This window comes from Perca flavescens, chromosome 13, assembly GCF_004354835.1.
Source record: "Perca flavescens isolate YP-PL-M2 chromosome 13, PFLA_1.0, whole genome shotgun sequence".
Lineage (NCBI taxonomy): Eukaryota > Metazoa > Chordata > Actinopteri > Perciformes > Percidae > Perca > Perca flavescens.
This window is the reverse complement of record NC_041343.1, coordinates 24,979,416-25,006,916: the sequence shown is the minus strand read 5'-3', so window position 1 is coordinate 25,006,916 and position 27,501 is coordinate 24,979,416. Positions and strand designations below refer to the sequence as shown.

Below are 27,501 nucleotides of genomic sequence, written 5' to 3'. Positions count from 1 at the left end.
GTGACTGACAGTGAGCTTACACAAGACCCACGGCCCACAACTGTGGTTGTGTCTTTACACTGAAGATTCATCGAAGTGGATTTCTTTCTATTTTTATTTGCTACGGGCTTTGAGATTGAGATTTTTGACCTGAAGGGAGGTGATGTCCATGCTGCTCAAAATAATGAAAAATGTTAGTTTTTCTTTCTGTGGACACAGTCAACTCTTTTCATAAGGATTATTTTTACAGTGTCAAACTGGTATGCTTGTTTATGAAAGTTTTATAAGTTGATTGATGGTGAGCCTGTTTGCTAGCTTACTGACTGCTCCACAGCTAGCTGACAGGCTTAATGCTGTGTCTCAAATCGCGCACTTCTGTACTTATGCCGCTCTCTATTTACCTCGGAACTCTGATTTTCCGAGGTCAAAGTCGGAAACACGCCCCCTGACCTCGGATTTCCGAGCTCGGAACTCGGACAACCTCGCAGTAGCCCGAGTTCAAAATCCAACATGGCTGCCCCCTGTATCAACAGTTGTGAAAGCTGCAGTAACATAAAGTTATAAGCACTTCTGTCTTATTTGTGTCACTAAATCAGTCGTTCACACAGGCATGTCCAACTTCTATCTGTGGACATGTTGTTATGCTGTTTGCATGCACAAAAAGCAGCGTAATGCGTTGTTATCAACTGGTATTGCTAACAATAGCTAACCGGGCTACAGCTAATGAAAACAATGAAAATCCAACTTTTAAATAGAACGCATTCAACTCGGGTATGATGTCATTACCAGTTCTGGCTTCTGAGTTCCGAGGTAAATAGAACGCGGCATTACGCTTGCTATTTTGAGTACACAGTGCGTTCACACTGCAGTGCACTACGACTACCCGGATGCTGCGCTCAAAGCTGTCAAAATGTTGAATGTGGAACACTGGACACTAATCGCTCTCAACGGTTGTCATCTTTGCTACGGAGTGGAATCCACGGGGCCACCAACGTATTTTCAAACTTGTGAATGTGGCGGGCGAGGAAGCTGCAGCGTTAACTATTGAAATGGTGAAACACGACTATACAAATGTACCACAATACTGCTGTCTGTTAGTGAGAAAACAAGCCCGGCTGCAATTTATGATTTAAACAGTAGAAGAAAAAGAAGAGTCATTTTGGGTTAGTGCATAACAGCTGTGAGATTTGAGACAACACTACCCTGTCGAAATCTAGGCACTACACAAATGAGTACATAGTGTACACAGTGCACTGCTATGTAAGTGTACTCCTTGAAGTATCTAGATTGAGACACCCTGTAAGTGTTTATCATTATGTTCGCGAGCTGGTTTGCAGGGTGGTGGCCTTAATGGAGCCCGGCGGTATGGCTGCGGTTTGTGGAGCTGACGCCCTGAGTCTTGTGGATGAAACAATAGCAGCTCTAAAACTAGGAACAAAGTTTATCTGAAGGTCATAAAGCTGCGGGCAGTTTGTCATGTGAGCTGCTGCTGCTTCAGAAAGCACAGCTTTGTTACGACTGTGGTTTATAATAGCTCATGTCTCTTCCCTTTCTGTCCCGTCCATGTTCTCTGGCATTTCTTCTTCTCCTGGCTTCCCCTTCATCAGTCCCCTGCTTGATGTCCATTCACAGTATGAGATAAATATAGATTTCAGTCATGACAATGGTTTCTCTGCTACACCAAATACAGAATGTGAAAGCCACACAGCCATATGCATCCAGCCCTGTTCATGAGCTCCGAGCTAAGTATGTCTAGGTACCGATACCAATACTGTGACTTTGATACCGGTTCCTAAACAATACTTTTTTGACACCAATTTTATAAAACAAAAATAAATTACAACATTACGGCACCAATCTTTTTATTGATTTTTCAGCTCCTACTACGTGAGCCCGTCTCTGTGTAACGTAGAGTTTTCCCTGCGTGCAGACTGATCTCATGAAGTGGCGTATGTATGGCACGCCAATTCGTATGCCCTTTTGGCGTGTTATCAAGACGCATAATCGCTTTTTAGCGTGTTTAGCAACGCACTTCGCCCGCCATTGACCTACATTACGAGTGAATTTTCACCGTAGCGAGTAGTATGAAGGGACGTAGGTACGCGGTTGGTCGGAGTGGCGGATGGGTAAAACACAGGACTTTCAACCAGGAGACCTGGGATCGTGTTCCGTGTGTGCCGATTATCAGCCGTTTTTAAATTTTTTTTTAAGCCTTCCCCAATGTTTCTTTCCTAAACCCAACCGTTTATTTTTCCTAAGCGTGTTTTTGTTGTTATTTTTCATATTTTTGTGTTTTTTTTGTGTTACTAAAGCCTTTCCCATGTGTTCTTTTCCTAAACCCAATCTTTTTTTTTTTTTTTTTTCACGTGTGACGTTGATCTCGCGATAGTACGTCACGTTCTCGCGATAACACGCAACGTGGCAACGCCACGTGGTAGGTATGTTTACATCAGCTGTATACAGCGTAGACATACACGTGGATAGCTGAAAATGCTACAGATAACACGCCACTTGGCTTTAGGAAAGTGGCGTGTATGTTTACGCAAAGTCATGATGCCATGTTGCTGCGTGGCTCTACGACGTGTAACGTTAGACAGCCAATCACAAACATTATCAGATCTTGGCAGAAGCATGCTGCATGCTTATTGGCTCCCTGATGCTGATGATATTAACTCCTGATGTATTGAAATTGGTTATTGAATGACGAGGCATTTTTCGATACTTGATACTTTAGAGGCAATTTGGTCGGTGCCTAAAAAGTATTGAATTCGATACCCAGACCTACGTCTGTGAGTTAATTTTTCTTTTGGAGGCGTTTCATCCACAGAACCTCCACAACATGATGATGGCCACTGTGCCCAAATGTTGCTGTTAAGTATTATTCCAACAGGTTCTGTTGGAGGCTTGCAGTTTTAGCAACAGTGGTAATTCTGCCAATTGAAACACACGAAGGAAAGAAACCTCAACGTGATCTCAAAGTGTATAAACTTGCTACTTTTAAGGACATTTTGCGTGTCATGTGTACACATTTTAAGCTTTTCACGTGTCATATAATGTCGCCCATTTTCATATCCAACTCGTCAGTTATAAACACGTGGTTAAAGTTGTACATTCGACCAAAAACCCTTTAGGAAAGGACTAAGATCAAGGTTGGGGTTAAAATAAGTATGTTTGTGACGTGTGTAAGTTTAGGAGTCAATGTCAAAACCTCATAGCATCAACATATCCTCATACAACGGTTTATATGATATCTTATAAAAAATTAAGCACAATTTTTGGCTTTTATTGCCTTTATTTATAGGACAGATTAAGACAGGAAAATGGGAGGGAGAGGAGGAATGACAAGCAGCAAAGGGCTGCAGGTCGGAACCAAACCTGCAGCCGCTGCGACAAGGACTGAGCCTCTGTACAAGGGGCACACGCTCAACCAGGTGAGCTAACCAGCAACCGCTCACATGGGAATTTTTTTACTTTGTCATAAAATAAGTCAGTAGAGACTAAATGGCGTGAAATCACATACGACTTAATGCGTGTAATGACACGCGATAGCTAAAAAATGCGTAGATAATATCTGTATCATTGAGCGTGAATTCCACTGTGGTAGTTTGAAAGCACCCAACGACAATGAGCTGCTCTATTCATAAATGGGCAATCAGACATTACACCTCCTTTGTACTATGGAGCCGGGAGTGTTAAGTCTGTTTAATGTCTGGTCCAACTGATTTGGTCATTTGTGTTCTCTCATACAGCTCCGGGTATTGTCTATAATTTTAGGGTTGCAGTGCGTGTGTGAAAGGGGCTATATGTCATTTTGGGGCACGTGCAGAAAAGACTCATGCTGTTGTTCTTTTTTTTTCTTCTTTGTACTTAGGGTGGTTTTCAGTCTGAGCACCTCGTAAGATTACTTTAATTACCTGAAGCTTATTGCTCCAGCTGTTACGACATGCTGTAAAGAACAACGCACGTTCCCATGCAACCCACATGTACAATCATTATCACACATAGCTGCTGCTACATCAACCAATAACACAGATATTTAATCATGTTCAGACACCTGCTGACCGACTTTTAATTCTAAGCGTCTTGTCTATGTTTGTGGTGCTTTGAGTTTTTGGACCACGCTCTTGAAAAGTTGAATGTAGAATAGATTTAGGGATCAGAATTGTAAGTCTGGAATAAAAAAAAGAAATAGGAGATTTATGTTTATGTAAGAAGTAATAACTCAACAGCCAGAATTTAGAGGTCTTTACTCTTGGTAGCAAAGGGAAAAGGAAAGGAGAAGCTTTGGTACTGGATGTTCAATGGAGAGGAAGTGTGTGTGGGTCCAAACATTGCACAACTCCTGTAACTAGAGTCCCTAACACACACACACACACACACACACACACACACACACACACACACACACACACACACACACACACACACACTTCCCCTTACAACCTCAACCCTGAGAAGCAAGACCCCCTCATAGGGAAGGAGGCTTCGAAGCAAAATGAAGGAAAAGTGTGTGTGTGTGTGTGTGTGTGTGTGTGTGTGTGTGTGAGCATTCATTATTGGAGGGTTGAGTGTAGCTGAATGTGTGCTTCTGGTGAGAATGTGTGACTGTGAATTATATGAATGAGTGTTGTGGAAGGGTGGTGAGGGGTGGGGTCTGTCGAGCGTGTGTGTGTGTGTGTGTGTGCATGCAATTATACACAGACATTCTTCTCAGTGGGCTCCTGTGAATGTTTGCTGCATGCCAGTGTGCATGCCCGTGTTAATGCTTGTGTGTGTGTGTGTGTGTGTGTGTGTGTGTGTGTGCTTGTGTGAGGATATTGGCCGTGTCACCTCAGATTAGGCCCTGATGCAGTCGTGGTGCCGGTAGAGGGTGACCCCCTAACAACCACGCCACAGTCATTAACGGGGAGAAAGAATCCTGTCACCATGGCAACCGCGGCTGCGCTGCCAAAACCGGCCACAGTGAAAAGAAAAGGGGATGTGGGAGGGGGAAAGAGAGGGGGGGGGGGAGGAGGAAGAGGAGGAGGAGGAGGAAGGTGGGGAAGGGGGTTGGGTGGTGGCTGACGTGGGGAGGGTGTTTCTGAAATGATGTGTGTATTGTGACAGATATAGGTTATTGGAATGTTTAGAGAGACAGACATAGAGAATAGTGATGATGAAAGTGAGAGAGGGAGATGATCAGATAAGCAGGTCAGACACACACGCACGCACACACACACACACACACACACACACACACACACACACACACACACACACACACACACACACACACAGGCAGCATTTCTTAGTGAAGCCAATTTGGATTTTTGAACTGGAAGTGTAAACGGGGTCAAAGGTGATGGAGGTCATAGAAAATGGAGGGAGAATGGCACAGGCAAAAACAGAGCGACTTTAAAAATGCGTAGTACTGTTATTCTACTAAATACATGTTACTTCATTGGGAACTATTTGGGCAATTTTGTATGTTGGATCACGTCAATGGCAGTCAGTCTTTTTACCGTGTTAATGTGGTGATGTAGTATTTTTGACCGAGCAAAACTCCAGGAATCTTCCTCTCCAACTTTACTGTCAACAAAAGATTCCCAAGACAGAAAGGCAAACAAGAACTCTGGGTGGTACGTTTTATTCTGTGACTCACTCATGACAACAGCTGTTAAGAATGAGAAAAGTGAAAGTTAAATTTTTTTGTTTGTTTTCAAGCCAATAATCAGAATTTCTATATCTGCAGGAGAACACACAAGTACTTCCCTATTCACTGCTTTTCTAAGACAATCAAGTAACTTCTTCCATCTTGGACCTGAATTGCACGAGAGACCGTCTTACTGTAGGATTAATTCTCTTCACTGCTCAGTAGTCTACCACCATAGTCTTGAACTGGATGCGAGCACAAACGGAGCAGCTAGCTGCAGAGGGTGGCAGGGGGAGTTGCAGTAGTGCAGACGGGCCTCCTCCTAGCAAGGAAGAGGTGAGTCCTCCTCATTTTGTACATGAGGAATCTATAGGAGCTCCTGGGTCACACTCAGGTTTCCTTGCTGGCCGGCTTTGCCGTGGATCATGTGCAGGCAGCTTTGGCGTGGGAATCCTCACAAGCTCGGTCTTATCCAAGTTGATCTTAAGGTGGTGCATTTACATCTACTCTTAGGTACTGTATCTGCAAGGCAGGCAGTGACCTCCGCCTGAGTGTTGTTGAATTCCTGGATGTGTATTTGTGTGACATTTGTGTCCAATAAAATGCTTTCTTGTGTTTTCATAAGTTGAACGTGATATGAGTGATCTACAGAGCCTATCTATTGTCCAAAAGTGTGCGCTGTTATTCCCATGATTCATAGAGTCGAGACTATAAAGATAGGTTTTTGCTAAGTTCTTCTTTGCCCCGCCATAAGGAACAGGTATGAACACTTCTTTGAATATGAACACTAGTCTTTAGACGTTGGACAACATATTGTACAGCTGAAGCATACTGAGGCTTTACCCAATTATATTAGACAGAATAGACCCGGTGTAATTTAGACCCAGCTTGACTCCAATTCCAGATTGCGTCTCAGATAATCCAGAACCCAGGGGAACCGCGAAGACCTTTACTGTGACCCCTGGTTGTTCTGGGACGTGAACCATGATGTTTGTTGAATGTTGTTCCTGTTTCGGTTTCCTTTTTGGTAGTGACAGGCCTGACAGACAATAAAGTAAATCCTGTAAAGTGTGTGTGTCAGACTCACTCATGATTGAGGTTAATTCTGGTCTACAAGCGCTTTGAATTCAGTCTGAGCTTTAGAGAAGTGCTCTGACCACAACTTTGTGGTTTGGGCATGTGTGTTTGTGAATTTACGTGTATGTAAGGGTAATATGTATTTAACTTAGTGCAGCGTACACTAACAAGTTCTAGTGTGTGTGTGTTTGTGTGGATTAGAGGGTGTATAGGGAAGTAGTGCTTTGCGTCAATAGGGTGTGGTTTGATAACAGCCAGGCAGCTTCTCCTTCTCTCTTTCTAGCTCTCTCACTAGCTTTCTAGCTCTCTGTCGGCCAAATGGAGACACACCCAGTTCTTCTCTGCACTTCTCTGCATATAGTATACAGTCTTTGTGTTTTTGTTTTTGGACTAACATTTTAAGGAATCTAAAGACAGTAGTATGTCAGTGCTTTTTAACTTATAAACATATCCTAGAAAAGGTCTGAAGTAACTAAATTTCTGTTACAAACACTCCAGAGACCAACTACAGAGATGGGTCACATTTGGCTGGTTGCCAACAAGCAGCATCTGTTGGCCATAAAAGAGCCAATCAGCAGCAACATGAGTCAACTAACAGAGCCCCAGAAGAGGCCAAATAATCCGAGCCTGAGCAACAAAAGCAAAAAATCCAAGGTGTCAACATGGAGACAACCTGGAAAATCACGGTAACATCTGGCAAACACAGACAAACTGCATCAACAAAGAGCAGCAGTGGTTACAAGCTGCAACTAAACAACAGGGGCAAAAAAGAAAAATGCATTAATACACTTTAATTAAAGGCCTAAGTGGCCATGTGTAATATTAAAAGGGTCACTTATAGTGAGATGTGTACAAAGAATAATCACCAGTCTGCAGCTTTACGCTCTGCTACGCCCTGCGGTGCCCTGCGGTGCCCTGCTACGCCCTACTATGTCCTGCTACGCCCTGCTCCACCCTGCTACGCCCTACTATGTCCTGCTACGCCCTACTATGTCCTACTATGTCCTGCTACGCCCTACTATGTCCTGCTATGCCCTGCAGTGCCCTGCTACGCCATCAACTTCTACAACTACTATCTCTAGTCATAGTTCCGTTATCTTTATTGTTACTTTAATTCCCACTGTTGATCGCACCCCCAACCGGCACTGTCAAACAACCGCCCACCAAAGGAAGTTTTCCTCACCACTCGAGGTTTCTGCCTGAAAGGAAGTTTTTTCTCGCTACTGTCGCGCTAAGGCCGGTTACACACTGGATGCGTCGCGCGAGCGTGTCAGCTGCGTGGCCTATCCGTTTTTATTTCGGCTTCCATGTTAACAGGTTAGAGCTTACACGCTGACTGCGTGACACGCCGAAAACGCGTGCCTCCTAGAAATAGAACCGACGCCTATTTTTCACGCAACACGCAAGCGTGTTGGAAGCATTTCCAGGCTAAATAGAATAGGAAAAAGATGTTTATAAGTCGTTTAGACACAAATACATATTAATAAATGACATGTTGATGTTTGAAAGTCTCTAGTTTTTGATATAAATGCAGATATAAATGTAATTTAAAAAAAAAAAATCGATTTTCTAATATTGCACCTGTCTTTGCTGTAATCAAATCCGTATATATTTATGTCTAACATGGTATTTCATTTTATCAATGGGAAACATACATGTATCCAGACCAGGCTAGCAGCAGCAGCACCGCGTCAGACACGTTTCTGGTGTGTAAAGACAGAAAAATCCACGCTCACGCCACGCCACGCCACGCAGTAACCGGCCTAAATGCTTGCTTTTGGGGGAATTACTGTATCTGAATATTTAGTTTGTAAATTATAGAGTGTGGTCTAGACCTACTCTATCTGTAAAGTGTCTTGAGATAACTCTTGTTATGATTTGATACTATAAATAGAATTTAATTGAATTGAATTACAGACTCTTCGCCCACTTTTGGCTCATTGTTTTGGTTTTGTCTCGTGCTCTCATCAGCCTTGTTTCCAGTTGTTTTAAGAGCAAAGGCTCTGACAGCCTCACTTTCCACTGCCCAGAACCTAACAGCAGACAGACTTAGTTAGCGACTCGCTGGTGAACACAATGGAACGTCTAGCAGCTAAAGAACCGGATATTTTCCCTCATGAATATTTGACTTGGACTCATCAGGTGGACGGAAACACGACTCCATCTGAATGCTAATTTAGCTCTGTGTCTGCTGGATGTGCAAAGAGGCAATGCTGTGGTATCATGTTCGCCAACACAACTTTACAAAGCTTCAAATATCGTGATAATAAATAATGTGTTCCTGGTGTGTCATTAATGTGATTAATTTATTTTTTATTATTTATATAGTTTACACATAAAATATAGCTTGCAGTGCTTGACTCCCTGCAGTGTTTTTTCTTGTGGACGTCAGAGAAATGCCATAATAAAAATCTATCTATCTATCTATAGATATAGAGGTTTGGTGCAGGAAAGTTGGCAGTCGGCTTGGTGGATGTTGCCGGGTGATTGGTTAGTTACGCAGCTGTTCTCAGATAGGCATCTAATGGTTTGTTTGGGTGGCTGCAGCAAAGGAGCAGTTTATTGATGTTATCATAATGGAAGGCGGTGGATTAATAAAGTCAGTGGTAATATAATGTCATACAATGATGATCAATATACTGTAGTTTTCGTACAAATACAGGTTCTTAAGGCAATTCGGTATACTTTGATAAAAGACAGTGATATATTCATTGTGTTTGTAAATGCAGAGTTGTACATTTAATTTTAGGACCTCAATACTTTTTTACTACTAACCCAAAGTTGGCTGGTAGGACGACATCCAATGTTGATTGGAGAATTTTGTTAAATGAAAAGATACCATTGCCGGCATTTTAGTGCATTTTTAATTAATTCATAAAATAATTTATTGTGTCGATTTTGCATCTGGCACGACCGCACCAAAATGCAGAATTTGAAAGTGCGAAAAAACACTCAACCAGGCAATGAAAGCAGCCAATCTATTGTTGTAATGATGGCAAAGAAAACAAAAAACAGGAAAGTGCTTAAAGCATTTCCATACAAAATGAAAAAGGAAGAAAAAGAAAATCCAAATTACACTAACACAAAATGTTTTTTGTGGGTTGAAGCAGTCTGTGTTTGTTTTTGGCAACATGAGTGAATCAAATTTATTATCTACTCACAGAGACAAACTTCCTTCCAATTCCTCCATCTCTCATCTTTCTCTCCATCTCACTACTCCAACTGCTCCAACTTTTCTTCTGCTTCCCCCCCCTCTCTCTTTCTCTCTATCTCTCTTTGCATGTCATGTTTTCATGTTCTCTGCGAGAATATTCTGCAACAGCAGTGACTTTTGAGCCCGTGACCAATGAATTGTTGACTCGTCTCTCCTGTTGTTGTCAGGAAGTCGTCAGAGCTGTTGTCTTGACTTTCTTTGCACTTCGATTCAACTCTGAGGTTAGCTAAGGTGTGTGTGTGTGTTTGTGTGTGTGTTACAGAGACAGAGAGAACCGTTTTATCGTAATCCTTGAATTTCAGGAAATTTGTGAAACACTTGTGACATCGATGGTATGGTGCACGTTCAAATTGGACCCCAAACCCCAACCGTGCTTTGTGTTTCCTATGCTGTTGTCATGTAAAAACATGAGTTACTGCAGTTATGGTGATTTTTAATATTTCAGTTAAGTGGAAACACATTTAGAAATAAAAAGCAGAAAACCATGCTTTTCTTAATTCTGGGAGACTAAACCGTTGGACATTCTTTGGACATGTATACAGCGTATTCGGAATATGCGACCCATCGGGGTTATTACCACAGTTCATGGCCTCTTGCCTGTTTACGTCTTACGATCAGCTGTATGCGTTGCTATGGTTGCTGTACACAAACCAACTAGCCAACAGTGCACTAAAAATGCATGCTTATACGAAAAGAAGATACATTCACTTTTAAACCTTATGAAGACTTGGCTATCAACAGGTTTTTGAATATGCGCAAACATCGCAACACCGACCTTTTCAAGTAGCTGGTTGAAGGAATGAAAGAGGGAGGCTGTGTCCGCCAACGTTGGAAAACTTAAAAAAAAAATGTTTATCATATTTTGCACAGCTGCATGTAAACGGGAATCTTAGTGGAATATTCACCTTCATTAGCCATGTTAACAGCTTTGTCGGAGTACTGCCTTTTTCGGAAAATAATGGCCAAAAACGGAATATTATGTACATGTAAACGTAGTCAGTGTAATACTCCCACACAGGAGACATTTTCTTTCACTTTCATTTGTAAACAACCCACACGTTGCCCTCGTCTGTCACACCACAGTCGTGTCCAGCCATTGGCCTTTCTGCAGCCTTAGTAGTCGTCAGCAGCTGCAGCAGGAGCAGCATATGTCAGCTACTGTTGCTTTATTTATTTATTGTTTAGCAAGCACAAAATTGATGCCACACAGCATATCAACATAGGCCACTTTAATCCGTGAATTCCATCTTATTTGTAGGCAGGCCGATGGCAGTCAACAAGGGGAATATCGGCTGGAACCAATGATCGGCCGATATCTCGGCGCATCCCTAATTTATGTATTTAAGACTCTCTTCCTTCGTCTGACAAACAAATGAGGCAGTCTGACAAACAAATAATGGTCATGCAAATAATGTCTTTTCAGAGGGTCTGGTTGGTATTCATGCTGAAACAGTTACAGTACAGGCTACGCTTCTGACATCCAAAGTAGGGATTCAGAGAAAGCTTCATTTAAAAAACAAACAAAATTAGAATTTTTGTTTTACTTATGTGACATTTTTGGGATCATGCCATTCATAATGGTGGAATACAGTTCATTGTTTTGAAAATGATTTTAATTACATTTAACATTTATTTAATATTTAACCTATTTAGTGCGAGTGAAAACATCCGAGTCACTCAGCTCTTCTGCACTCTGTACTCCTGATCTTGGCACGATGACAGGCTTTTCAAGATCACCGAGTATCCATGGTGACCAGGGCTCACGGACACTCAGCACATCTTATCTTTCGGCGTTTCTCCATGAGCGTCAGAGCAGCTCCAGCTCTGAACTTCCTGCAGCAACCTCCTGTCCTGAACCCTGCGTACAGCTGCAGGGGAGGCCGCTCTAAGGAGGACCCTGGCCCTTTAAGAGGCGGTGGTCGCCCCACCAGCTGAAGGAGGGGTGGAGTGAGCGAAACTGTCAGGGAGTGGTTGGGGACTGGAGATAAGTTTGTCTGCTCTGTCAGCACTGCGAAGAAGAAGTAGACGTGGAGCTTCGGTGCTGTCTGTGTGTGTGTGTGTGTGTGTTAACTGAGAGGACAGTGCAGGATTGTGAGAGGGTTGTGAAGAGGAGAGAAAGTGGAATGAGTTAAAGGAGGAGGAAGACATATGCTTGTAAGGTCACAGCTGTGCAAGAGAGGGTGACAAAGGTTTCCCTCCTTTTACTCCTCTTCCCTCGCAGTGTTGTTTTTCATTTTACACTGACTTGACTACGATTTTTAGTTTTCTCTACCCCGCATCTTCACCTCGTCCTCGTCCACCCCTCTTTAATCTCCACTCCTAGGCTCCTTTTAACTCTCTTTTCTGACTCAGTGCCCTCGTACTGGTTCTTCCTCCTCCTCTCTCTCCCAGTCGGTGTTTTGCTCCGTCCTTGGAGGACAATATAGAGATGGCACTGCTTGATACAGCGAGCCTCAGGCCACAGCAACATGGCGGGCAGTTGCATGCAACATACCCATATAAATGGAGAAGCATGAGAGGCTGAGAATAATTAATGGAAATCCCAGTGTTATGGGAGGAATGATTTATCATCTGACTGTATCTACACTGTACATCTGTTGAGCAAAATAACTCAGCCTCTGATATTTTCATGAAATTTGAAAAATCAAACCATAATTGTCTCTCCGGTACCTGAAGCCTCACCCCCCAACCAACACAGCCCCTCTAGTAGTTTTAATGTTTTCCGTCTGATTGCCCGCTGAGTTATCTCAAGTGCTAAAAAAAAAACTGCCAGGATAGTAAGCACAGAATGTCCTGTTACACAACAGATTTTTTGGGGGCCTAGCCCTTTAGAACCTAACCAGCCTCCACCAAACACCCAACTGCTCGTCTCATCTCAGCAACTTATTAACCAGGCCCCACCCTTCCACACGCACGCACTCACACAGAAACATAAAGTGAGGGAGGTCAAAAGGGGGAAGAAAAATGAAAGAGGGAGGGGTGTGTGTGTTCGTGTGTGTTCGTTATCTATATAAAGGAAATGCAGGCCAAAAGCTTCTGACCCTAATCGCTGAAACACCATATGTATGAGCACGCACACACACACACACACACACACACACACACACACACACACACACACACACACACACACACACACACACACACACACACACACACACACATAGACTTTTCCTTCATTTTGCTTCGAAGCCTCCTTCCCTATGAGGGGGTCTTCTTGCTTCTCAGGGTTGAGGCTGTAAGGGGAGGTGTGTGTGTGTGTGTGTGTGTGTGTGTGTGTGTGTGTGTGTGTGTGTGTGTGTGTGTGTGTGTGTGTGTGTTAGGGACTCTAGTTACAGGAGTTGTGCAATGTTTGGACCCTCAACTGGAAACCAATGGGAACTGACCTCCCTGCCCTCTCCCAATTTCTCTTCTTTTCTCTTCTCTTCTCTTCTCTTCTCTTCTCTTCTCTTCTCTTCTCTTCTCTTCTCTTCTCTTCTCTTCTCTTCTCTTCTCTCTGCAATTTAATTTGGTCCATGTCATTGCATGTTCTTATACAATTCAGATTAGTTAAAGGTCAAACTATCAGGAACTCTCAGGTAGAGTACAGATGATAGACACTGATTACACTGAATTAGTTTGTTTGACCAATCAGCAAAGAATCACAAATATCAACCATATTTGATGCAGGCATGTCTCACTTACGTAAATCGTAGTTGCGGCTCTTCGGAAATATCAGGGCACCGAGCTTCTGACCTGCACTTGAACTAGTCTTGTCTGTAAATGGACATCACCACCAAGGTCTCAACATCCTCAGGAACAGCGAATAATTACATTTTCTAAAGCCACGTGACAGACTTGGTTTGGTGAAGGAGTGACTGGGAAACCTTTTTAATGCTAACACTGCCATTATTGGTCAATCTGTAACCAGTCTGGACCTCCTGTAGCACCTTGTCTTTGTCCCTTTACTTCCTTCTCTACTGAAACGTGTCCAAATAACCCTCAAAGTGCCATTAAATCTATAAAGATGCATAACCTCCCACTAGGACGGAACCTGAACTTTGACTGCTTTTGCGTTCGCTTCACTGATAAATGATAATTTTATATCTGATTGCTATAGACAGCGTGTTGGGAGGATGTTAGACGCCACTATGAACTGAGAATGAACCCACAGCGGCATGAGCAGGCAGCCGTTATGGGAAGAGAAAAAACTTTCCGCCTGTCTTTTATTTTCAATTATTTCTCTTCCTCTTCTCATGCTGATTGTACTCACAGCGAAGCTGCTGCTGTATAGTTTAATAACAATACAATTGAAGGAAACTGAGTCTAACAGAATATGGACCGAAACTAAAAATTTTAGCCAAATGGAGCCAAGTTATCTTTATTTGCACTTCTGATGAAAAGGACTGATTGGTGTGTGTGTGTGTGTGTGTCCGTGTGTGTGTCCATGTGTGTGTATATGTGTGTGTGTTCCTTTAATAGGTTTTTTTTTGGAAATGCTTTGGAAAAGTGCTGCGTGTGCGTTCATGGGTGTGGGCATACGTAAAGCGTGTACGTGTACATATGGGCATGAACAGAGTGCGGCTGACTGGGGCAAAACCCCTCCCCCCGCTCAACACACACACACACACACACACACACACACACACACACACACACACAAAACACGCGCAGAGGGCCGGGGGTGTTGGAGAGAGGCAGCAGTGACAGAGAGGAGAGCACTGACCCAGATAGTGTCTCTGTCCCACCCTCTCTCTCTCACGCGCACTGTAAAAAAAATAAGCTCAGCAAGAGTTTTTATTTTCCAGAGATTCTGTAATAATAGATTTAAACCCGCTGGTTATGTTTTGATTATTTTAGATATGTCTGTCAGAAAATAGTAAAACATATTATTAACAACATCCCAGAGTCTAAGAGTATGTCTGCAGTATGTCTGCAGCAAACCTGTTTAATTAAAAAAATATATTTATTTTTCTTTCAGTTTCAATCCTGCAACATTCAGAGTAGATAGATCTTAGATTGCCGGCTTGGTATTTTAGGAAAATGGAGATTTTACAAAACACAAAAGTCACCTGTAACTTATTTTAATGTCTCATTGTAATTGTCAGTATAGGCGATCACACAGCACAGCAGTCACTTATGAGCTGCTATTAAATTACTATTTCATACCGGCTTCGTTGTCTGACAACAGAAACAGAAGAATATGTAAATGAGAACAACACAATATAGAAATTGTCTATATTAACACATAGTATAGGTGATCACAGAGAGCAGGAGGGAACAGCATGCCATTCTTTGTAATTTAATGTTCTTGCTTTGGTCCAGATAAACTTACGTGGACTTTTTTTTTCTGTTTTGACCTTCACCCACTGAGAACAGAGCTTTGAAAACACATTGCAGTGAAGCAACAATTGTCTGCACCAACCCCTATTTTCCACCGGGCGCATCTCCGCTGCTTTCCGGAGGTGCAGTACCCTGGAAATCCAGAGTTCTCATGAGAGCACAATTTGAATTTGCTCAGCGAGTCACTCTGGCATTGAGTAATGATGCTCATTAACTATGCCCTTGTAGCCGTGCTGCACCAATCACATCGGTGTATCTGATATAGGCGAGTTAAACAGATGACCACAGTTTAATTTCCCAGTTAGCTCCGCTTGTAGTTAAAGGAACACGGCGACTTATTGGGAATTTTGCTTATTCACTGTAACTCCCAGAGTTAGACAAGTCCATACATACATACCCTTCTCATCAGGCTGTCTGACGGCTCCAGTGGCAGCAGGCCAGCACATAACATGCAGGTGAAAGGTTCCAGCAATCCTACTGCTCCGAATAATAATAATAAACAAAATAACGCCAACATTTTCCTATTTACAAGTTGTGATTTGTAGAATCACAGCGTGTACAAAAAACAACGTAACATGAGACACAGCCATCTTCTAACCGTAAACAAACCGGGAACTATATTCTCAGAAGGCGAAGTTCTGCTACTTGGGCGGAGTGATTTTCTTTGCAGCAAGCCTGTCTGAGAATATAGTTCCCGGTTTGTTTACGGTTAGAAGATGGCTGTGTCTCATGTACTCTCATGTTCTTCATCACCTGACTGAAGACAAAACCGTGGCTCAGCCAGAACGCAGCACAGATGCGCCCAGTGGAAAATCTGGGTTACACTGTGTTTTAATATATCTAATCGCACAATACACATGCTGCCATTCTGTCTCTGTTGTCAGATGACTGCATGAGTGTAAGAACTATAAAACACAAAGCAGGCCTTTACAGACAGACTGAGCTATGGGTGAGAGGAAGAGACAATTACTCAAATCCTGAGGTTTCTGTTAACCTTTTTTTTTTTATAAGGGTATTCCTTTATGTCTGAATCCGAAGTAGAAATGTTTGGGAAGCATTCATGACAAGTCCATCCAGCACCCCACCAGTCAGCTCTCCATCATATGTGCCTTCTTACTGCCATCTACTTTCAATGTCCAAACCGTCCTCAGAAACCTGACAAGACTCCTCTCCTCAGCTCCCTACAGCTCAGCAGTGACAGACTGTTTGTTCAGAGCGGGTGTGAATGTGTGGGACCGTATGAGGATGAAGCAGAATTTTCAGTTCACCCTCAATCTGCCTTTACCGATTAAAAATAGATGTAAAAAATGTTGAGATTGGCCTGTTTGAAGCCCAGAGACAGATCTAGTGGACGGCTGCAGAACAACTATTAGTCAGTGAGTTTTGGCCTAATTAGCTGGTGTTCCCTTATGGTGATTTTTAGGGTCTCCAACAAATAATTATTTTTGTCACTGATTTATCATAAGTAAATCCTTTAGTCTATAAAATGTCAATCATTGTGAAAATGTATCATCACAACAGTCTAAAACCCAAAGATATTCAAATAACAATGGCATAAAAGAGAGAGAAGGCGCAGCTGCTCACAGAAAAGAGGCTAGAAACTTGTTAACTTGCTTCAATCTGCACACTGCTGAGCAGATTTGAGTTTGCTTGTATCCACTCGGGTCTTTGCATTGACTTTATGCATTCAAGCCAGTTCTAAAACATGCTTTGCAGTCTCTCTGGTTGATTTATGATGACTATGGTTAATCTTTGCTCAGAACTCTGCAGGGTAAATCCAGACAGCTAGCTAGACTATCTGTCCAATCTGAATTTTCTGTTGCACGACTAAAACAACTTTTGAACGGACACATGTTCCACCGAAACAAGTTCCTTCCCGAGGCTATTTTGCAGAGGTGCTGTTGCTCCGTATGGCGCCGCCGCCCAAGACAATTGTGATTGGTTTAAAGAAATACCAATAAACCAGGGCATGTTTTTCTCCCATCCCAGAATGCTGTGTGGACTCGCCAGACCCTCCTCCGCAGCGCTGTCTGTCGTTTGACTCTCGAATCAGATTATAGAAAGGTTTGCTCTTTCCTCCACTCTGCAGTGACAGTGAAAAGGTCCCATCTCTGTCTGTCTGTCTGTCTGTCTGTCTGTCTGTCTGTCTGTCAGTCAGTCGTACTTGTCCCTCTCTTCCCCCATCATGACTTCCTGTGGTAGGATCAGAGGCTGACAGGGTCACACCCACCCCACCCCACCCTTCTTATTCCTGGAACTCCACAGTGGGACCCCTCCTCCACACACACATGCAACATGCGCATATATGTTCACTCGGTCTATCACACACACACACACACACACACACACACACACACACACACACACACACACACACACACACACACACACACACACACACTCCTGGCCCCCTCACTGTGCTCCTTCCCCTTCAAGTCGGATTTGCAAAAGATTCTCAGTGTTTCCTTAATTCTGTTCGGGGCGGTAGAATGGGTGTGGTTTGTATGCTGAAGCACAGCTACAGAAAGTTCAAACGACTTAACATTTTAATTCAGTGTGTTTTTTTTTTTTTTTTCTGTAATTTACTGCTTATGTGGCTCCGTCTGAACTCCACCTAGCTGGAGCTCCAGATTAGGTTTAAACAAGCACTAAGGAATTATTTGCAAATCCTATTCAATCCAGGTCTGGCTACAGCACTTTACTCCTCCAATCCGAAACCTTTTGAGCAGATTTATTTTGGACTCTGTAAACAAGAATTCACAAGTCATAATAGTGCTAAGACAAGTATGCAGAATGTAAGGCCTTTCGCTGTAGCTAAATATCACACACATCTGTTTTCAACTTTGAAATCATTGCTGCATATGAAAGCTAAGAATAGTGTGAGATAAGATAATTTGTATATGACTTAAAACATGAAAAAGTCTATGAAATGTTTTTTTTAATTGTTCAAAAATCTTTTTTTCCACATATCAGATGCTCAAACCTCTGTAGATTTGAAAGGTGGCTTTAAAAAGTTGGTAGTTTCCTTAAAGGTGTTTTGCTCTTCAGCTGTGCCGTTTGCAGACAGAAACAAATCCTCCCTCCTCAAGACCTAAAAATGTCAACAATGAAGCTTTCACAACTAAAAAGGGTGATTCGTATCATCTAACTGTCGAGCATCAAATGTGTTTTAATTCTATTATTAATTAGCAAAAATTCCCCCAACAGCTTTGGGATGAGAAAACATAGGATCCAGAATGCGATTTGGCTGTGAGATAAAGCACCTCCTGAGGTTCCATCCTGTGACAGCCAATCATTGATAACATTTACATTACATTACATTTACATTGTTTGTTTTTCCGTTGGGTAAATGTACAACTTGACGAGACGATTAGAAGAAGGTGATGAGGGTGTCTGATATCATTCAGGATCTGTTTGATTGTTGAAGGAGAGACATTTGTATTTATGATACCTCCACAGAACTGAATGGGCAGGTCCAACATGAAAGGCAGAGAAGAAGTGGCCAATCACAGAAGAGAACAGATGTTAACGAGGCCAGCAGAGGGGAACAGTTTGAAAACATCAAACCCCCCCATCAAACTCACTTGCCCTCAGTTTTTAGCTGGCTGAAAAAAAATGCTCAAACTCAATGGTAGCGGTGTTACATGGTCTGTTTGGCCTTACCGCCGTAATAAAGAGATTTAAAGACCAAGAGATAGAAAGTACATGATACTTCATATGTTTTAGGGAGGTTGTTTGGTGTAATTTCAGAGCCTGGCTGTGTGTGGGTTGTTGGTTGGGGGGAAGGTGTGGCATCGAGCTGCGTTTACCTTTGTCTAGAGACACAGAGGGGGCTCTGTCCCATCACAATGGTGATTGGGACTGAGAGACCAGTGTGTGTCCTGTGTGTGTGTGTGTGTGTGTGTGTGTGTGTGTGTGTGTGTGTGTGTGTGTGTGTGTGTGTGTGTGTGTGTGTGTGTGTGTGTGTGTGTGTGTGTGTGTGAGAGGGGTGGTGCTTGTGGCCACACCCAGACTGATTGGCTGAGGCCACACCTCGCTGTGGAATCCCCTGGAGCTGGGTGACATGCCAGCTTGCATTGCAACAGTCTCTGTCTGCAGTACCAGGCACAACACAGTACACAAAATAAATGGATTAAAAACACTTGTTAGTATTACTGTAGGAAAGTCCAGGGATTCTGTTGTTTTTAGGCTGGCATGGACTGTTTATTATGGCTTCTCTCGGCACTGGATTCAGGATGAAGAAAGAAAGAAAATCGGCTCTGTAGCAATGTTTATTTCCAATTTTTTGAAGTATACAGCACAGTAAGTACATTTACTCTAGAACTCCACTGAATACATTAACTAAATCTTCAATGTCTAAAAAACTATCAAACATTGACATGTCTATTCTTTTACTGTTAAAATGTTATCTTTTACAAAAGTTATTACTGAATGCTGAACATTTATTTTCAAATGATTGTATTGCTATTTTTACAAGTTACTGTTCCTTAATATAACATTTAATGTTATAAGCATGTGCTTAGCTAACACCCTAACCCTCATCCTTACAGTATATGGGAGATACTGTACATAACACTATTTCCCCTGATAAGCAGTGGGTTGTACAGCAGGGTCGCTACTGCAGAGAGGAAGTATAGAACAAGGGTGTGTATTTGAGCGCCTCTTGCACTGTGAGAAAGATGCCGTGAAGTCATTTCACCATGACTTCCTGTGTGAAGCTTGCTCGCAAAGGATGACATGATCAGTACTAAGGCTTAATTTTCACTATTAAGTTTTGGTTCAAAAACGGGTATCTTTTGCTATGTTTATGCCTCACGTCTGCGCTACTCTGGCGTTCCCGAGCCCCTAAAACGGACACATTAGGAAACACTGCTGTTCCCGTTTTGGTTTGAAAACTCTGGAGTTGCTTTGAAGTCTGGATGGACGGTCCCTTTGGAAACGACGATTCACGAGTCAGTCGGTCTTATCACTTTTACCTTTCAGTAACATTTCCACCTCGTCTGTCCAAGCTAATAAATCCCTGATCTTACTTTTTCGCCATTGTTGTTCATAATTATTTTTGTCTCAAAACGCCGCTTGAAAATGAAAACGTAGTAGATGTAGCCCAAGCCGTGCTGGATCGGCCTGTGTGACATTCCTTTAGCGTGTACAGGTTTAATCACACAACTACGTTCATCGGGCGACCCAACAATATGTTTCCGCTTTTGCTTAATCGTGTTAGGCTCACATTCCAGGCAAATAGACGTAAAGAAATACAGCTCTTTACATGTCATTTCAGCTCAAATGTGGACGTGCAGATCTCACAAAGTCAGATTTCTTTTCATAACCACAACTCTAAGAAATTCCCCTGAAATGTTGTCTGTAACCGCAGTCGCATCAGCAACAGCCGAGTTTAAAGAGACAGAAAAAAATCAGAAGGGAAGTCATCTCTTTTACTACTTGTGTAGATCTGCAGTGTTCAAAGTGGTGGGTCAGCAGAATCAATCAGCATCGACAGAGAAATATAGAGGATATCGAAATGTAGATTATATTTCATATTGCACACTTGCTTACTTACTGCTTTTGAAGAGGATATGGTTTGTAGACTAAAATTACAACACAATGAAAGTAATTCTGCAGCTTTATTCACGTTGATAGACAGTTGAGGATAACAACATATTTCAAATGATAACTGATGCTACACCTCACTTTATTTTTAAGTCATATTATGCTGCCATTCTTTGGAAACCTTCAAGTAGATGATTTACATCTTTAGAAAAATTCCAACATTTGTTTGGTGCTAGTAATTCTCAGATAGAATCATAGTATATTTAGATGTCAGAGAAAGGAAGTGGACATAGAGAGAAAATGGAGACAGAAAAGAAGAGAAGAGGTGTGTGCATTACTAGTGTCTGTGTGTGTGTTGAGTCCCTCTGCCTCAGCACTCCCCACACCTCTCTCTCTCCTTTTCTGTGTGTGTGTGTGTGTGTGTGTGTGTGTCTCTCGCTCGGCTTCCAGAAAAGGGTGTGTCCGCCTGCCTGAGCTGAAAGGGAGGGAGGGGTCAGTTCACTGCTACTCCTCCCTGCTCAGTCTGTGTCTCTGTTATTTCTCTTTCGTTCTCATTCCCTCACTGGCAGCCTCAGGATTAGGTCTTTGTCTCTCTGCCTCCTCTGTCTCTCTCTTTGCCTTTCATTTTCTATCTTTTTTAAACAGAATGTGGTTCTCTGTGTGTGTGTGTTTTTACCCCCCTCTTCTGGCAGATTTTTGAGAAGGGGTTTTCTTTAGCCAGCTTTTAGAGCAGAGGTAATGCTTGTAATCATGCTTTTTTTTCCCCCTCCAAACTCGAGCATGCCATTTCCTGTCTTACTTCCTCTCCTACCTGTCTTCCTCCCCCTCTTCCTCCCCTCCTGGCCTCTTATCTGGTCTCCTCCTTTTTCAAATTTCTTGCTTCCTTCTTTTTCTCCCCCTGCCTACTTTACTCCTCATTCCTTCCTCAAATCCTTTAGCAAATCCCCTCTTTTCACCCTCTCCTACTGGCCTGAAAGTTTGGGCTTTTTTATTAAATTTTTTTTTACATTGTTCTCACCCTTCCTTCCCCTGTTTTCTCTGCCATTCTCCCCACCCCCTTATCACCTCCTCTCTTCCCCTTCCTCAGCCCCTTCCTGTCTTCCCCTACCTTCTACCCTTCTTCCTCCATTTGTCACAGATCCCTCTCACCTTCTGTCTCTTCTTCTCCTCCTCCTCAGTGCCAGTCGACTCCTAAGCAGAAGAAGAGTGCTGTCGGCGCCCTGAAGAAGCAGAGGAGCCCGGCCAAGCAGAGCGCCCTGACCCAACAGCATCAACCGCCGCCATCGTCATCATCGCCACCGCAGCCGGCAGACCGGGAAGAGGAAGAGAAGGAGGAGGAGGAGGAGCCGGTGACCAGGCCTCGGCCGCCTCAGGAGGAGGACGAGGAGGAAGCAGGCAAAGAGGAGCGAGAGGAAGTGGCGACACAGTCTGTGAAGGAGAAGGAGGAGGAGGAGGAGGAAGAGGAGGGCGAGACAGTCATGCCCTCTGTACAGATCAAACCAGAGCCGGAGGAGATGGAGTGCACGGTGAGGAGGGGGAGACAGGGTGGATGGAGGTGATTGGTTGATTGGTTAGAAGAGGGTGGAGGGTCTGTGGATGAACGGATAGATGAGATGAGAGTCTGGTGGGCATGGGTAGGTGTGGCCGCCGCCCCGTGTCGCTCAGGTTCAGGCGTGTTTGATGACGCAGAGTTAACACTCCGGATTATAAGAGCAGGATTTCATTATGTTTATACCCGACAATGCTTTCCTAGCTTTCTGCGTCTTTTTTGCCGGCTCAGCCATGACGATAGTGTGAAAAACTCCATCGCTACCAGCTGGTTCCTGGATGGATGTGTGCAGTGCCGTAAAGCAATTCGTTACATCGCGAGACCTGATATCACGCGATACTTCCTGACGCTGAGTCAGTTGCAAGGCGCTAGGGGGAAGCAAGACGACCACCATTCAACCCGTAAAAAGTCCATATAACCATTCCAATGACTCAGAAGCTGTTCAGTTAAGGTAAATTAAGCTAAAAAAACCCCTGCATAGTTCCCCTTTAAGGGAGTCCAGATTTGATCTTGATTGTAAATCAGAGCAATGGCCTCCTTTTCACACCGACTGGTCAGACGATCAGACAGACTGTAAACAAACCTCCAGGCTCAACGTATTTGCAAGAGAAAACAAATGCGGGAAGTAAAATTGTCTAACTGTCCAAAATCTTCCGTCACAGTTGACATCCTGACTTCCTGCTCAGCGTTGACCCACTGTACTCGTTGTAGATGTGCACGCACAGGTTTGATGTGCACGGAGGGATTATTACCAACACCTCAATTTCAGTTTTAACTCCAAATTAAGTGGTTTAGATATTGTGGCTATTGGCTTGTTTACAACCTGTCTGATCATCTGATTGCTTGTTTCTTGTGTTATCATAACTGATACGATGGACAAAACTACAACAACAAGGTGTATCAATTTTTTGATCACTAAGCACTGGATTCTAATTTAAAATCAAATGCACTGAGCTGAGATATACTCATTTTAGAGGTTGGTGTGAATAGATCAAGATTAGTGCTGTCAAACGATTAAAATATTTAATTGCGATTAATCGCATTAATGTCATAGTTAACTCGCAATTAATCGCACATTTTTATCTATTCTAAATGTCCCTTGATTTCTTTTTTTTTCTCATTTTATTTTTTTTAATCTAATTTTCATGCAGTAGCCACCCATTCAGCTATGGCAGCAGTAAGTTTGTTCTTAGTTGTAGTATCCATGTGCTTCCGTCTGAAGTCATCCATTGTCGCCTGGCTTTGACGAGGGGGCGGAGAATTGGCATCAGCTGTGTGCTTGGCCATCAAGTGGTATTTCAGACTGGACGTGCTGCGATGATAGCTCAGTTCACAACGACAAAACACACAGATCACTTTGGTCTTGTCAATGGAACCATTTGGCAACTTTTTAAAAGTAAACTTTCCATTCAGAATCTTATTGGCAACCATTTCGGCGTCTCGCGCTCGCCATTCACTCATAACGTTAACCTACTACTCTTTGGCCGGCTCGCAAGCCCAAACAAGTGTGTGCGCCGTGCCTGTTGTTTTGTCTCTGATCTAGCTACATCCGGTGTGGTGTTGTAGTTTTTCTAATGTTACTAGTTGTTGCAACAGCATGTGAAAAAACTACAAAGTTTGCTAGGCCAAAAAGAACGTTAATCTTGCGGTAAAAAAATGTACGCCGTTAAAATGGGTTTTGCGTTAACGTCGTTAATAACGTGTTTAACTGACAGCACTAATCAAGATGTTTTTATCTGACCAGGGTTTAAGTTGGAATTTAGACCAAAGACAGCCCTTTGTTAAATAATATGCATGGAGCAGTCTCGGTGGTCATGTGTTGTTTCAGGTAAATGGTAAAAAAACAGCGTTCACGTTACAAAATAATCTACAAGCAATGTGTATTTATTTGAAATTATGCTGGGTGATGTTGCTTTGCATTGTGGCAAAAGTTGCACTGGGGTTCATGTTTTTTTTGGCAGAACCCCAGATTCAGATGATCAAACAAACTGAAATGTAATCAGTTGTTTTACACCTTTTCTGTTCTCCAAATTTAATGGAAATTGATTTTTGCAAATCCTGCTGACAGAGTGACAAATAGCGCAAAGGCGCTCTTCAAAACTGCATTAAAATCAGCCAAGGAGCGTCGGCATTTTGACTTTGAATAGATGTTGATTTGACAGCCTGCTCCAAAATATTGCAAACATTGAATTTTTGCAGCGCTACTGGAAATTGTAAAGATGCCTCTACCTGTCATTTTGTGAAATTGGACACTACATATGAGTGATATCAACTCTAAACAGTTTCTTAACTGTTCTTCATGAACATTACTTGAGTCTTTCTGTCATACTGTCATATTCTAAAAAGAAAAGATGCCCTCAAAGCCGGGCGATTTGTAATAATTCCTCCCATTGACAAAGCAGTGATATCACGACACATGCCAATTACGCAACTTTTCTTCTCCTTCTGCTGCGGCTACCTGTTCCTAACAAACCAGAATCATAAAACGCATCACTTCCTGTGCTGAGATTTTTTCCCCAGGAAAGGATGACTTTGCGTCGAGATTTCATATCGGAAAGAAAAGCTTTCATTTAATTGGTCAATTCTTTTTTCTCATTAACTAATCAATGGTTTATATAATTATATAAATGTCAGAAAATAATTTAAAAAAAGCCTTTTCCAAAGCCCAGGATGATGTCTTCAAATAGCTTTGTTAGTATGTTAGAGGAAAAGCGCAAATGTAACCCATTTGAGAAGCTAAAGCAAGACAATGTTTGGAATCTCTGCTTGATAAATGATTTTCATGATTGCACAATTGTAGCATAAGGGATCATGCAGCAGGCCTTTGACAGTAGGTTCAGTAGTTCCCAGAGCAGGAGGAAATCTCTGGAAAGGGAAAGTGAATGAGAAACACCTGCATTGTCCTCCAGTAACTGCTGCTGCTGGAGAGCCTTTGAGCAAAGCATCAAACCCCGTATAACTCAGGACCTCCAGTAGCAGTGACTATATGAACGGAACTGTGTAAACGTGAAGACAGGCAGCTCTGAGAAAAAAGCTTAAAAATAAAGATCATGATGAGCGTTCCTGCTCTGTCGACGTGACGTCTGGAAAGTGAGGGAGTGGGAAGGGCAGGTTGTCCCGATGGTGGCCGGGAACAATTGATGGATGGTTGAAAAAAGACGTAGAAAGTCGTGAAACACACAGAACAAACAGACACTTAATTGCTCTCGCGGCATGTTGACATTTGCGGTTCTGCATTTCGAGCAGCAAAGTTGACCTCTTGTTTGTTTTAATCCTGAGTGACTTTCAGGGAGAGCATCAGTAGAACGAGCTCCATTAAAGGAATAGTGAGGAGGTCAGAGGTCAGCGGTCACAGCAGCCGCAGAGTGCCCTGACAACAGACTGTGTGAATCATTTCTAAGGAGAAAACCCAAAAAGAAACCCCTGCGAGGGTCATGTCCCCTTAATGCCCCAGCGGTTTCATTCCTCAGGATCAAACTTTTTCAGCCCGACTGTCCGCTAATAAATTCAGCTAATTTGGAGCGCAGAGCTGCATCTTTTACCTCATGATTTACGCTAAAGCGGGGGAGTATAAATCGACTCCTCTTTATTTTTCTTCAGAAGGTTCGAATGGTGTATATAAACATGACAAATTGAGCAGTCCACGTTTTTAAATCATAGGCAGACAATCTGATTTAGAGGAGGCAAAATAACATAACCACTTCATAGCAAAAGAAGTTATTAAGTCCCCAGTGCTACATCTACCTATTGCCTCTGCTGTATATGTTTGTCATATCTTTGTTGGTTAGTTTCAGTCTGTGTTTTGCAGATGTTGTTGTGATTTGACATAGACATTTTTCTGCATTTGCAGCTGCATTTTGGACGCTGTTTTAGTTGTCTCATGTTACTTTGATAACTAAAATCTCAGAGTGCCCAACAATTCCCAGATCTCTTTCATTAAATTACATTACATTTATTTGGCAGACACTTTTTTCCACAGCGACTTACATAAAGTGCACTTTACCACATAAATACATAATTGAAGATTTTGTCTTAATTATTAAAAGATCTGCATGTTGTTGTTGTTGTTGTTGTTAACTGATCATAGTTGAAAATCTAGACCTTTATCCTCTAGGGTTTACAATAATGACTGATGTAAACAAACATTAAACAGCAGCAGACAGCATTCGTCACAATGTAGTTGTTGTTTGGGTTTGTCCTAAATTAATAGCCCTGCCAATCATTTTGATAATGATAGGTAGTTCCAGTCTGTTGAGTTTTGTTCTCAACCTTATAAGTCTTTTGTCTACATTTTAACTATACCTTTTGGAATTTAAATTATTTATCATTAGGTGTAACCATTATTTGGTCCCCCTCTTGTCTTCCAAAGAGCCACATTATGTTCTTCAAAATATATGTAGTGATGCATGGTTACCTGGCCAGCCTCATGGCTGTTAGAAAAGACAAACTTACTTGTACTGGATTATTTGTAGTGTTTGTCTGCTGGCTGGTTGCTGGTTTTAAGTGTGATTAGGGATATAATGATTAATGGTGGCTAGACTTTCTGAATGCTGATTAAATATAATCATGAGTAATAAAAACTTTTGGGGGCCCTGGATGAGCTGGCAGCGCAGACATGCTGGTGCACCTATGTCTAACTCTAGCTGCACCGTGTTTTCATCGGGTATAGAGTAAAGGGCGTGAGCTGTAATCATAAGGTGATTTCTGTAAGAGTTACAGGCACGCTATAGCAGCCATTAACCCAGCCTACATACTGAGGAAGGAGGGAAGGGTGTTGTCAGCTGGAATGGGTGGAGGATGAGAGAGGTATAAAGAGAGGAAGCATAAAAGCAGAGAGGATAGAGAGAAAAAGAGAGGAAAGAGAGGATAAAGAGAAAAATAAACAATTTGGCGGTGAGGAGATAGATGAGGAAAGAGCGCAGATGGAGAGAGGAGAGTTTAGAGGGAAGGTGGAGAAAGAGGTGGAGAGGGCGTGGACAGTCAGATAAGAAAAAGGCTGCGCCGCAGGATTATGACTGCTATTCATTTTGCTTTCAATGTTGTTTTTTCATCATAATGTTGTCCTAGTTGGCTCTGTACAGCCAGCTGTGAGCAGATACCAAACTGAGACTACCATTGGTTTTCATTAGGAAAGCTAACTGTGCAAACAGGTCTTCTCAGTGAAACTGAAAGGCAAGTGGA

The 27,501-nt window shown here is 42.6% G+C and overlaps 1 protein-coding gene across 2 annotated transcripts in view; it reads left to right on the top strand.

The window, feature by feature from the left end:
• Window positions 1-27,501, top strand: part of klf8 (Kruppel like factor 8) — a 62,143-nt gene that overhangs the window by 11,043 nt on the left and 23,599 nt on the right. For both annotated transcript variants that reach the window (XM_028595611.1, XM_028595610.1), the window contains exon 2: window positions 21,950-22,297. In XM_028595611.1, the coding sequence (XP_028451412.1) occupies window positions 21,950-22,297 (348 nt within the window). The remainder of the gene's footprint in view (window positions 1-21,949; window positions 22,298-27,501) is intronic.